General features: G+C 36.6%; 1 protein-coding gene across 4 annotated transcripts in view; it reads left to right on the plus strand.

Moving 5' to 3' along the window:
* Positions 1-13,259, plus strand: part of EEA1 (early endosome antigen 1) — a 111,857-nt gene that overhangs the window by 66,883 nt on the left and 31,715 nt on the right. For all 4 annotated transcript variants that reach the window (XM_058741809.1, XM_058741811.1, XM_058741812.1 and 1 more), the window contains 3 exons: positions 5,758-5,961; positions 8,911-9,111; positions 11,268-11,381. In XM_058741809.1, the coding sequence (XP_058597792.1) occupies positions 5,758-5,961; positions 8,911-9,111; positions 11,268-11,381 (519 nt within the window). The remainder of the gene's footprint in view (positions 1-5,757; positions 5,962-8,910; positions 9,112-11,267; positions 11,382-13,259) is intronic.

The following is a 13,259-nucleotide window of genomic DNA, read 5'->3' on the forward strand; positions in this document are numbered from 1 at the left end:
AAATTTACATCCAAATTAGCATGTAGTGCAACAATGATTTCGGGAGTAGATTCCTTAGTGCCCCTTACCCATTTAGCCTGCCCCCCCTCCCACAACCTCTCCAGTAACCCTCAGTTTGTTCTCCATATTTATGAGTCTCTTCTGTTTTGTCCCCTCCCTGTTTTTATATTATTTTTGTTTCCCTTTCCTTATGTTCATGTTTTGTCCCTTAAAGTCCTCATATGAGTGAAGTCATAGGATTTTTGTCTTTCTCTGACTGACTAATTTCACTTAGCATAATACCCTCCAGTTCCATCCATGTAGTTGCAAATGGCAAGATTGCATTCTTTTTGATTGCCAAGTCGTACTCCATTGTATATATATTTACCACCTCTTCTTTATCCATTCATCCATCAATGGACATTTGGGCTCTTTCCATACTTTGGCTATTGTGGATAATGCTGCTGTAAACATGCGGGTGCATGTGTCCCTGCGAAACAGCACAACTGTGTTCCGTGGATAAATGCCTAGTAGTGCAATTGCTGAGTCGTAGGGTAGTTGTATTTTTAGTTTTTTGAGGAACCTCCATACTGTTTTCCAGAGTGGCTGCACCAGCTTACATTCCCACCAACAATGCAAAAGAGATCCTCTTTCTCCATATCCTCGCCAACATCTGTTGTTGCCCGAGTTGTTAATGTTAGCCATTCTGACAGGTATAAGGTGGTATCTCATTGTGGTTTTGATTTGTATATCCCTGATGGTGAGTAATGTTGAGCATTTTTTCATGTGTCGCTTGGCCATCTGGATGTCTTCTTTGGAGAAGTGTCTATTTGTGTCTTTTGCCCATTTCTTCACTGGATTATTTGTTTGTTGGGTGTTGAGTTTGATAAGTTCTTCATAGATTTTGGATACTAACCTTTATCTGATATGTCATTTGCAAATTTCTTCTCCCATTCCATCGCTTGCCTTTTAGTTTTGTTGATTGTTTCCTTTGCTGTGCAGAAGCTTCTTTATTTTGATGAGGTCCCAGTAGTTCATTGTTGCTTTTGTTTCCCTTGCCTCCGGAGACATGTTGGGTAAGAAGTTGCTGTGGCCAAGATCAAAGAGGTTTTTCCTGCTTTCTCCTCAAGGATTTTGATGGCTTCCTGTCTTATGTTTAGGTCTTTCATCCACTTTGAGTTTATTATTGTGTATGGTGTAAGAAAGTGGTCCAGGTTCATTCTTCTGCAAAACATGCTTAGTTTCTTATTCCAGACTTTCAGTTGGTTAAATTGAATTCCCCATTCCCTGGGGAAGAAGAATAAGAAAAGGATGACAAAGAGACCAGGCAAAGTCTCTCATTATGGAAATTTCAGAAGTCCTAAAAACTAATTAAAGAGGTAGAATCAGTGTCGTTCTAGGTGTATATATGTGTATAAAATTATTATGGTAGCACAGAGGACAGTTATCTAACTCAGTCTGGAAAAGAGCCGTCATTGGAAACTTCTTAAAAGTGACAATTTGAGTTGCAGAGCATGTGCAGATGTTCCTGGGTTGTGAAGATGGTGATAGTAAAGATTATACTCCGAATCAAGGAGTTAAAAGGGCAAGGATAGTGAAGCTGATATGAACTAAACTGAGATTGGAGAAGAGACCAGAGCATTAGACATGGGTGAGTTTATAGAAGGTCTTGTGTGACATTTGTCCTTGAAGATAGAAAAGTATTGAATGTCCTGAGAGAAGTGCCATAGCCAGATTTGATTATTGTTTTTTAAGTATTTAGAAAGAGAGAGACAGAGTGTAGGGAAGGGGCAGAAAGAGAGGGAGAGAATCCCAAGCAGGCTCCGCACCATCAGCACTGAACCCTATGTGAGGCTCGAACTTACAAACCATGAGATCATGACCTGAGCCGAAAACAAGAGTCAGACACTTAACTGACTGAGCCACTCAGGCACCCCCCCAGATTTGATTTTTAAATAAGTTATTCCTGTGGCTGTGTGAAAGGTGGATTTCAGAGTAAATATTCTGAAGCAGGAGATCGGTTAAAAGACTAATATATGCAGTAGTTTAGATGAAAAATAATAATGGCCTTAGTTCAAACAATTGTTAAAGATGTTATAGGGCAAATATGAATAATACCTGGGCAGTAAAAAAAAAAAAAAAAAAAAAAAGAAAAAAAGTAGGACTTAATAGTTGCAGGGAATGAGAAAGAAAGTAAATGACTTCCAGAGTGATAACACTGAGTACATGGTAAATGGAGGTGTCATCAACTTTGTTAGTGCATCTGAGACAGATGGCCATTTCATTGGGCAGCGTTGTGAGTTCAATATTGGATGTTGTTGAGGTACCTGTGGTATATATTCATTTAAAGCTGTGAGAAACATCACAGTATATATGGGGTAAATGGAATTATTAGAATAGATGTGATCAGCCAGGGAGGGAGTGTAATGAGGAGAATAGACAACTGGTAACACAAGACTTCTGGGAAACATTAGCACCTAACAGGATGGATGATTGGAGGAAGCGCACCCCAAAGGAAGAGCATGATCAGTGTAATTAAGGAGAACCTGCCAAGTGGAAGCCAAAGGAATGGGGAGAGTCAAAATTTCAGATTAATCAGCAACTTCAAATGTGCATGTGTCGTAGGGATGCCAAGTATGATAAGTGAAAAATGTCCATGATATTAAGCTATAATTATTTATTATAAATACATATTCTTATATATATGAAGGATTCTTATATAATATTCTTACATATTCTTGCTAAACATAATTGCAATAAAGTGATAGAGATGAAAGGCTGATTTTTGATGAGTAAATGAGAGATTTGCAAAAGTAAATTTGAATTCCTTTTGAAATTTAAATACGAATTGTATAAAGACTGCACAGTAGTGAGTGGGGCTTGGTCTGCGAAGTTTTTGAAAACAAGAGATACCTGAACATGTTTATAGTCTGGGACAGTCTGGGAGAGAGGGAGTCATTTGAAGATATTGAAGGAGAGGTGACTGAAGGAATAGGGTATTGATAAGCTGTGAGGTCATTGATACAGTGGGTGGTGGTAAATTTGAACTTATTCTCTGAAGGATATTCTTTGAAGCTTGAGGAAAAGACTAAATATGGATTTATCTGTCTGTTATCTATCTTTATAGATAAGAGAGTGAAAAATCAAGGTGCATCTTCCCTGAAGATACCCTCTCCCTCCCTTTGTTTTTTATGGATAAAGTTGGAGATAGTTGAATGGAAGGCAGGCAGAGATTAAAAATCTAGAGAGAATATTGAAGATTTTATTTTATTTATTTTATTTTTTATTTTATTTATTTATTTTGAAAGGGAGAGTGAAAGTGGTGAAGGGGACGAGAGAGAAAGAGAGAGATAATCCCAAGCAGGCTCAACACCACCAGTGCAGAGTCTAGTGCAGGGCTCAAACTCACGATCTGCAAGATCATGACATGAGCTGAAGTCGAATGCTTAACTGACTGAGCCACCCAGGTGCCCCTTGAAGCTTTTAAATAGTTATTGAGGGGAATGTTTGAGGGTAAGAATCTTACTCAAGTGAAAGGATTGACAAGATGATTTTAAGTATATAATGGAGGTTGCCATCTAGAACGTTGTAGTGGCACCAATCTCTGAAGGTTTATGATTTTGCTCTAACAGCTCTTAGAAATGAAGGTGTGGAGTAAGAAGATTGCAACACTGATCTAGGATTGGGCTTTTTTAGGGTGGCTGTGTGGGGAATTTGTAGGTGAAAGGAAATGGAGAATGTTGAATAGTTGAGAGGATAGTTAAGTTAGTTCATATCCATGTATGAGGTTCAGGAAGAGAAATGAGGCATGTGCTATATAAGTCAGAAGAAAATTGAGGTCAGTGTCTCTTTGGCATTGCATTGAAGAACAGAAATGAGGTCATGAAATTGGAAGATGGTCAGGAAGTTGTGGTCACAGAGTAGGACAGTTGAAATTTTTCATCTGGAACAATTTCAAGTGATTACAAGATCGTACATGTGAGTGAGTGAATAGAATGAGGTCCAGGAATTAAGATGATATGACTGTTGAGGCTGTGCTCTTAATTCTTTGTGTATTTTGTATTTCCCAGGAAATTGGCAGAAATTGGGATTGAGAGAAAGACTAAATCAGGTCTCAAGTCTTCAGTGAATGAGGTAGGGATTTATAGATAATAGCAACACAGAATAGAAGCTAGAATAAATGAACGACATACTTCCCAAAGCAGCATGAAGCTTTTACATGAGGGGGAGAGTTATGGTGGTGAAAAACCAGGAAGAAGTCAACCTCCCCTGCTTGCCCAGCAGAATGGTCCTTACGTATCTGAGAGTGTTGAAGGGGAATCAGCATCTATAAAGGGTGAACTAAAAATTTCAGTTCTGACTGTTCTGGAAACAAAACTTAGGCCTGGAACTGTGGTTCCAGAAGATGAGTGGGATGTGGAGAAGAGGGTCATTAGTGGCAGGAGTAGAGAATGAGAGCAGAGAGGTAGGTTGCCTTTCATCATTTTGTGACTGAAACTTAGATGAGAAAACATGTTTGAAAGTGATCTCAAATAGTGTAATATTGGTGCAAATTTTGGAGAGTACCAGTACCAGGTGGTTGCTGACTCTGTCCGAGCAAGGTGGTATGGGGTATAAGGTTTGTGGAAGGGCTTGTTAGGACCTGGTTCTGGGGAGAAGTGAGGCAGAGCCAAAGAATGTGGGTCGGATAGCTCCAGAATATTAATGGACATTGTTCTGGATGTGGGCTAATACACCGTGCTCTGTGTAACACTAAGACCCTCGGTAAAGTAAAAGAAGAGGGATCCCTTGATGTATCGATAGAAGATTCCTCTTGGGGTATTGAAGTGAGCCTTCATGAGTATGTGTGTGTTAGAGTGCAATCCTTTATTTTTCTGTTCATTCAACAAATATCGTAGAACATTTGTGTCTTGGATACATCAACGAATAAAACAGACAAAAATCCTAACCTTTGTGGAGCATATGTTCTAGTGAGGTGGAGGGAAGCAGATAAACATGAAAAATAAATAAATAATTTATTGTGTTAAAAGATAAGTGCAATGGAAAGAAAATATTCAGGAGAAGGAATATTGGGAAAGGCTGCAATTTTAAATGTAATGGTCAGGATAGGCCTGATTGAGTAGGTGTCATTTGAACAAACATTTTTTTATTTGTAAATTAATTAATTTATTTTTTTGATAGAGAATGTGCACTAGTCAGGGAGGGGCTGAGAGAGAGGGAGAGAGAGGATCCCAAGCAGGCTCTGCGCTGTCAATGGGACTTGGTCCAACGGATCATGAGATCATGACCTGAGCCAAGATCAAGAACTGGATGCTTAACCAACTGAGCCACCCAGGCATCCCTTGAACAAACATTTGAAGGAGAGGGAATGAGCCATGTGACCTTGTGGGAGAGGTATTCTAGACAGAAGAAACAGTGAGTTCAGAGGCCCTGAGGTGGGAGTGTTCCTGGTGTGATGAAGGAATAAGAAGAGTCCCATGTGTCTGAAATGGATTAAACAAGAGGGTACTGGGCAATGAGGTCAGAGTGTTAGAGTAAGAATGTGGTTAATTGAAGGTTTGGGGGGGGTTAAATTCTAGTTTACTATTGATAATATAGATTTATATTATTAAACACATAGTTCTAATTACTTAAGTTTGCTGTGTTAAAATGTAACGAGTAGAAAAAAACGTAAGACTCAGAATTTGAGTTGTAAAATGTATTATCAGTCATTTTCTGTTTGAGGAATAACTTTTCAAGTTCTCTGTCGTTAAGGTAGTAGTTTTCACTTCTTTACAGAATGATTTAGAACAAGTACTACGTCAAATTGGCGATAAGGACCAGAAGATCCAGAACCTTGAAGCCTTATTACAGAAGAGTAAAGAAAATATTTCCTTACTAGAAAAAGAAAGAGAAGATCTTTATGCAAAAATTCAGGCTGGTGAAGGAGAGACTGCTGTTCTCAACCAGTTACAAGAAAAAAACCATACCTTACAGGAACAAGTAAGCCTGTCGAATGTGTTCTATTTCTATTTTTGTTTGTTTTTCTTTTTAAATTTATTTATTTTGAGAGAGAGAGTGTGCATGAGCACAGGAGGTGCAGAGAGAGAGAGAGAGAGGGAGAGAGAGAGAATCTCAAGCAGGCTCTGCGCCATCAGCATAGAGTCTGATGTGGGGCTCAAACTCATGAACCAGGAAATCATGACCTGAGCTGAAATCAAGACTTGGACACTTAACCAACTGAGCCACCCAGGTGCCCCAAATGTGTTCTGTTTCTAAAACTCACTTTTATCTTTCTAAATATTGCTAAGTACTTTGTTTAAATGCCTCTTCATTCTGGTTATTATTAGTACTTTTTAAATATTATGGGTTTTTTTGACAAATACCATCCAATTTACCTTAGAGATGGGTTGTTATTGTAGTAAAAGTAAGTTAGCATGATTTGACAAAGATCCCAGTTCATGTCCCAGTATATAACCTACTACCCGTGTGACCACAAGCAAGTAATTTCATCTTGTTAGCTCGTTAGAAAGATAGTGATGGTGTTAATAATACATAGTTGCCTTATGGCATTTTGTGATGTTTTGAAAAAAAAAGAATAATAAATTATATTTATAAACTAAAAGCACTAATCAACTGCTAGTTATTACTATGTATTGGTTAATATGCAGGCTTACTAGTTACTTATATTTTGGAAATTATGTCTTTGGAACACATAGCTAATAATAATTTTGATAAGTTGCTCATATGTAGTTTAAGAGAAACTTAACAAAATTTGGCTTAATCCATTTTCAAACTGAAAGAATTTATAGTTGCTTTGTTGGAAGAATTGCCCAGTAAGAGAGTTATAATTATCTAAATGAGAAAATAGTAAAACAAAATATCAGTAAGTAACAACCACTTTTCTAATTTTATTTATTTATTTATTTATTTATTTATTTATTTATTTTATTTTTAAAGTTTATTTATTTTGAGAGAGAGCGCAAGCTGGGGAGAGGCAGAGAGAGGGAGAGAATGAGAATCTCAAGCAGGCTCCACACTGTCAGTGCAGAGCCTGGTGAGAGGCTTGAACCCAGAAACCATGAGATCATGACCTGAGTGAAACCAAGAGTTGGACACTTAACCAACTGAGCCACCCAGGCACTCCTCGAATTCTTTTTAAAATAATAAATAAAAATAAATCTATGTTATTTGTGCTTCTGGCCATGTTGAAGTAACTGATACCTATTTTGTCCTCTCACCATAAACAACTAGGAAAGAAAAAAAAAGTATCAAGTCACTATTTTCAGATACTGTACAACAAGCAATGCAGGGGTTTGATTCCTGAGAGAAGAGAAGCAAGGGAAGTGAACCTTTTGACCATTCCAACTTCTGGTAACCCAGAGGCATTTTCCAGACTGGTGTAGGCTGGGGGAATCCAAGGAAAGCACAGTGGTCTCACTGAACAAAGTACTAAGAGATTAAAGTTTAGGAAGGTTGAGGAACCTCAAATTGTGGGGCAGAATATCAGAGGGGAGGGAACAGTGGAGAGAAGAAGCTCTAAAAATCTGCATAGGGATCAACTTAAGCCTTCAGCTGACTGCTAAACTTTGCATTCTTATGTGGGATTTCATGTGGCCAGGCAATGAACAATTGTTAGGAGTTGCAAACTGAAAAATTATCAGAGTTTGGAGATGTTTATGCAAGAGCACAAAGACGTGATTGAGCACTTTGGGGCCATTTAGTAGAAACCCCGGAAATGTCACACCTTGGGATAAAGGTAAACCAGCCCCTAGGGTAAAAGCTGGTGTACACCTGACTTAACAAAGCATGAAAACAAGCCTCAGAGGATCCAGCTGAGCCATATGTGGGTTAACTGCCTGCTGGGACAAAATTAAGCATTTTTGAAAGAAGGCGACAAAGTCAAGATTTGTTTCCATAAATACCAAAACTTTCTAGACATTCAAAGAAGAAAACATGTATGGCTCTTAAAATATGCTTATGGTTGTAAAGGAAAAACTATAATGGAAATAGAAGTGGGAATGATTAAAAAAAAAGAAATAGAACTTTTCTCTCTATATATGGAATTAAAATCTCATTGGATGTGCTTAATCAACCAAATAGAAAACAAAAGTGAACATTAAGACAAGGCAATTGAAACTGTCCAAAAGGAAGCACAGAGAGAAAAAAGACTGGGCTAAAAACCAAAAAAACTATGCTTTAGTGACCTGTGGGACAAGATCATGTAATCTAACATACATATAATTGGTGTGACAGAAAAGTGGGGAGGGGAAAAATATTTATTGAAATAATGGCTGAAAAAAATTTAAATGTGATTAAAAATATGAACGCACAGATTCAAGAAACTCATTGAATTCCAATCAAGGTGCACCAAAGAGACAGTAGATGAATTGGATTTCATCTAAATTAGAATTGTTTACCCTTCAAAAGATACTGTTACAAAAATAAAAGTCAAGACAGAGTGGGAGAAAATACTTGAAATACACATATCTGACAATTCAGAAATACTAAGAATATATAAGGAACTCTTATTAATTATATCCATGATTGTCTGGGGCTAGAGATGAGTGGAGAGTACTGACTGCAAAGGGGCATGAGTAAACCTTTTGGGGTAATTGAAATGTTCTCTATCTGATTGTGGCAATGGTTAAGTGAGTGTATATATTTGTCAAATCTCCTCAAGCTGTGCAATTAAACTAGGTGAATTTTATTTCATGTAAATTCTAGCTCAGTAGAGATGGTTTTAAAAATAATAGGAATCCCTGAATTGGTGTTTTCTTATGATTTTGAAAGATTATTTACTTATTTGTGGAAAGATGAATAAATTTTCTTAAAAATATGAGATAACTTATAGAGCACTTTAATACTCTCATGGTCCTTAAATTTGTTTTTTTTTTTTAATTCTTCTTATATCATTTGTGACCTTCATAATTAGTCTTCCTTGTACGATAGGTAACTCAACTAACAGAGAAGCTGAAGAATCAGTCAGAAAGCCATAAACAAGCCCAGGAGAATTTGCATGACCAAGTGCAAGAGCAGAAGGCACATCTTAGAGCTGCACAAGACCGTGTCCTTTCCTTAGAAACTAGTGTCAATGAATTAAGTAGTCAATTAAATGAGAGCAAGGAGAAGGTCTCCCAGCTTGACATACAGGTAATTTTGAATTATTCAATTTAATGTGAGTTTTTCTGAATAAAACACCAATTGTAGGCCATCAAAAACTTAAGACTGTAGATTTTTTTTTAATTCAAATCCAAGTTAGGTAACATATAGTGTAATAATGATTTCAGGAATAGAATTTAATGATTCATCACTTACATATAACACCCAGTGTTCATACCAATAAGTGCCCTCCTTAGTGCCCATCACCCATTTAGCCCATCCCTCCACCCAACACCCTGTCATCAACCCTCAGTTGTTCTCTGTATTTAAGAGTCTCTTATATAAGGTTTGTCTCCGTTTTTTTTATTTTTTTTATTTTTTTAAATTTTAATATTTATTTATTTTTGAGACAAAGCACGAGCAGGGGAGGAACAGAGACAGAGAGGGAGACACAGAATCTGAAACAGGCTCCAGGCTCTGAGCTGTCAGCACAGAGCCCGATGTGGGACTCGAACTCCGGAATGTTGAGTTGAGATTATGACCTGAGCCAAAGTTGGATGCTCAACGGACTGAGCCACCCAGGCGCCTCTATCTCCCTCTGTTTTTATCTTATGTTTCCTTCCCTTCTCCTGTGTTCCTGTTTTGTTTCTTAAATTCCACATATGAGTGAAATCATATATTTGTCTTTCTCTGACTTAATTTCGCTTAACATAGTATACTCTAGTTCCATCCACATTGTTGCAAATGGCAAGATTTCATTCTGTTAGATTGCCGAGTAATATTCCATTATAGATATCTACATATATATAGATAGATATCTATATATATATCCCACATCTTCTTTATCCATTCATCCATCGATGGACATTTGGGCTCTTTCCGTGCTTTGGCTCTTGTCAATAGTGCTACTGTAAGCATTGGGGTGCATTTGCCCCTTTGAATCAGCACTCCTATATCCTTTGTATAAGTACCTAGTAGTGTAATTGCTGGCTCATTGGGTAGTTCTGTTTTTCATTTTTTGAGGGACTTCCATATTGTTTTCCAGAGTGGCTGCACCAGTTTGCATTCCCGCCAGCAGTGCAAAAGGGTTCCTCTTTCTCCGCATCCTCACCAACATCTGTTGTTGCCTGAGTTGTTAGTGTTAGGCATTCTGACAGGTGTGAGGTGGTATCTCATTCTGGTTTTGATTCGTATTTCCCTGAGGCCATCAAATGTTTTAAATTCTGTTTCTCCCTGTGTCTCTGTCTTTCTGTCTCTCTTTCTGTCTCCCTGTCTCTTTGTCTCTCTCCCCCTAATCTCTGACCTCTCTCTCACTCTCTGCTTTACTTAGTAGTGGAAAAACCTTGGGAACAAGAATTAAATAAAGGTGCTATCTAGACAGTTTGTTTAGCTTTCCTGTTTGCCTTTTTCCCTCTTTATCTCTTCTGGCAAACTACACCTTCTGAAACCACCAGAGCCTTTTGCTTTTCTTTTTTTTTCCATGAAGTCCTTATTATTGTTTTTGAAATTCAGTCATTTGATATTACACCATTAGATTTCTATGTTAAACACTTTTTGACTTTGATTTTTAAATTTTACTTTAAAGGTTAGGTTAAAAAAATACTTTTATATGCTACCATTATATATTTTTAATAACCTTCTTTCAGAGGCCAGTACAGAATTCACGTTCAATGCATCAGTGTTGGGGTGGGAATTAAAACGTGTTTCTTTTTCCATTGTCATCGTTGGTTTCCTATTCTACACTAAAGTAGAGAAAGTTATAGAAACATATCTAAGCCTTGATTTTATTTTAGGAAAACAATTCTATTGAAAGTAAGAAATATAAAATAACAGGCATGCATATTAACTTGGAGGAAGAAGATACACATTTCTTTCTAATTAAAATATAAATATTTGTTAGGTGGGTTACATGATAACCCAATATTTGGAAGTCCAGTTTAAAAGAGGGAGAAGTGTTTTGGTGTCATATAGGGACATATATATCATAATAAATCTCATCATTTGTCCAAACATTGTTAGGAGTCTTTTCTCCCATGTTCATTCCTGTTTTGGGATTATTACATACTTATTTTTCAGTGTCTAAATCCTTATTTTTTTTTTGACAAAGGGCTTAATTTTTAAAATAATTTGACAAAAGCAATGCATGTTGAAGCAAGAGAAAATCAAGAAATAAATACACATTAAATGACTGGCAAATTTTGTTACAGATTAAAGCCAAAACTGAATTATTGCTATCAGCAGAAGCAGCAAAAACTGCTCAAAGAGCAGATCTTCAGAATCATTTGGACACAGCCCAAAATGCATTACAAGATAAACAGCAGGTAGGTGAACGTGGTACAGTCTCATCCCATAACCTAATGTTTTGGTAGATAAATTAATTGCAAACATGTATGAAAGTGATACTCAATTTTATTAATATTGTGATCTACTTGTTTTTTCCCCTTAATTTCTGCCTGAGTTCAGAACCAGTTCTAGATGCAGGAGTCAGACAGATGAAGATAAAAATATCACTTTTGTTTTTGATAAAGTGCGATTGGTGTGTAAGCACGGTTGGGCTTCTTGATTTTGTATTAGTCCTTAGTGTTGACTAAGGTGTGCAGCTGAAATATCTGTTCCTAATTGTTGAATTGTTGCTTCATTGCATCAAGTGCCAATGATTGGTAAAGGGAGACAGACTCTCACACCTGTTCTTAGTAGGTAATCTGGGCCATGACCTGGATTTACTTACCTCTTGGAAGCAGGAAAAGAGCACCATATATTCCAATGCAGTAAGAGTTCCTCTTTTATTTTGGGGATAAGAATAAGTAGGGCTGCAGGGAATACATAAGTTACTTTTCTCAATACTTCTAATAGAATAAAGGCTTCCTACTTAAGGGCCAAGGTCAAAATGCTGATAGATTTTTCTTCCCTTTTAGCAAATGAGATTTTTTAAATTTACTTTTTATCTGAGTGGTAACACTGGTTGTTGGCCTAATTTTTTTTTGATCAATCTAGTAATATATCAAGTTAACAAAATAAAAGCTTTGTTTTCTATATTTACCCTAAACTTCAGTCCTATTTTCCTTCTTAGAGGGAATGTTTGCTCTTAAATTTGGTATGTACCTGTCCAGAGTTCTATAAGCATTGGGCAAATATGTGTGTGTATGTTCATATATAACACACACACACTAATATTTTCTTTTATGCACGTAGAATTACTTTGTATGCATGTTTTGCAACTTTTTACTCATTGCTACGTACATCTGGAAAATATGATCTAATCACAAGATCAGTGCTAGAAACTGTAATGAAAAGATTATTGATAAGAATAATCACATAAAAGTTTAAAAATTTTTTGCCAAAAATATTACTAACAAAATTAGAAAGCACATAGCAAAAGAATAATACATTTTCTGAAATATGTCCGACGAAGGATTAATATCTTCGATATTTAAAACAGATAGGAATTGCATGAAGCTACAAAAGAGTAAATGATCAAAAATATATTAGTGGATGTTCAGATTAAGAATCAATTGTAAATTAAGACAATCAATTGTAAATTAAGACAGTATGCCCTTGTTGAGGTGAAATGTGTTTGTTTAATACTGGAAGGATTGGAGATGGTGTAGAAGAGGAAGAGTAAGTCACTTTCATACGTTGCTGGTGGTAGGTAAGTTCAACCTTTTAATGGTGATAGGGAGAGCTGTTTGCCAATATATTTCAAGAACTTTAGGGTTTTTCATATTCCTTAGCTCACTTTTAGTCATTTATGCTAAGGGAATAATCATAGCTTTTAAGATGCTATTTACATTTCTGTTAATAACATACGGAAAGTTTAGTAGCAATCTAAGAATCTAAAATAGGACATTTGGCTAATAAAAGGTCTGAATCAATAAAATGGGAATTTATGCAGTCAAATACAATATTTTAGAAAATAATGACACAATTTCATGATGCATTGTTATGTAAAAACAAAGGTTATAATAAAACCTTTGTATGGCTTACAAACCTGTAGTATGTAAAGCGAGGTTCTACCTCTATTTTAAAAGTGTAAATATAAACCACAACTTCTTTATCCATTTGTCAGTTGATGGACATGTAGGCTCTTTCCATAATTTGGCTATTGTTGAAAGTGCTGCTATAAACATTGGGATACAAGTGCCCCTATGCATCAGCACTCCTGTATCCCTTGGGTAAATTCCTAGCAGCTTGGCAATGAG

The sequence above is a fragment of the Neofelis nebulosa genome, chromosome 8 (assembly GCF_028018385.1).
Source record: "Neofelis nebulosa isolate mNeoNeb1 chromosome 8, mNeoNeb1.pri, whole genome shotgun sequence".
In the NCBI taxonomy this organism is placed as follows: domain Eukaryota; kingdom Metazoa; phylum Chordata; class Mammalia; order Carnivora; family Felidae; genus Neofelis; species Neofelis nebulosa.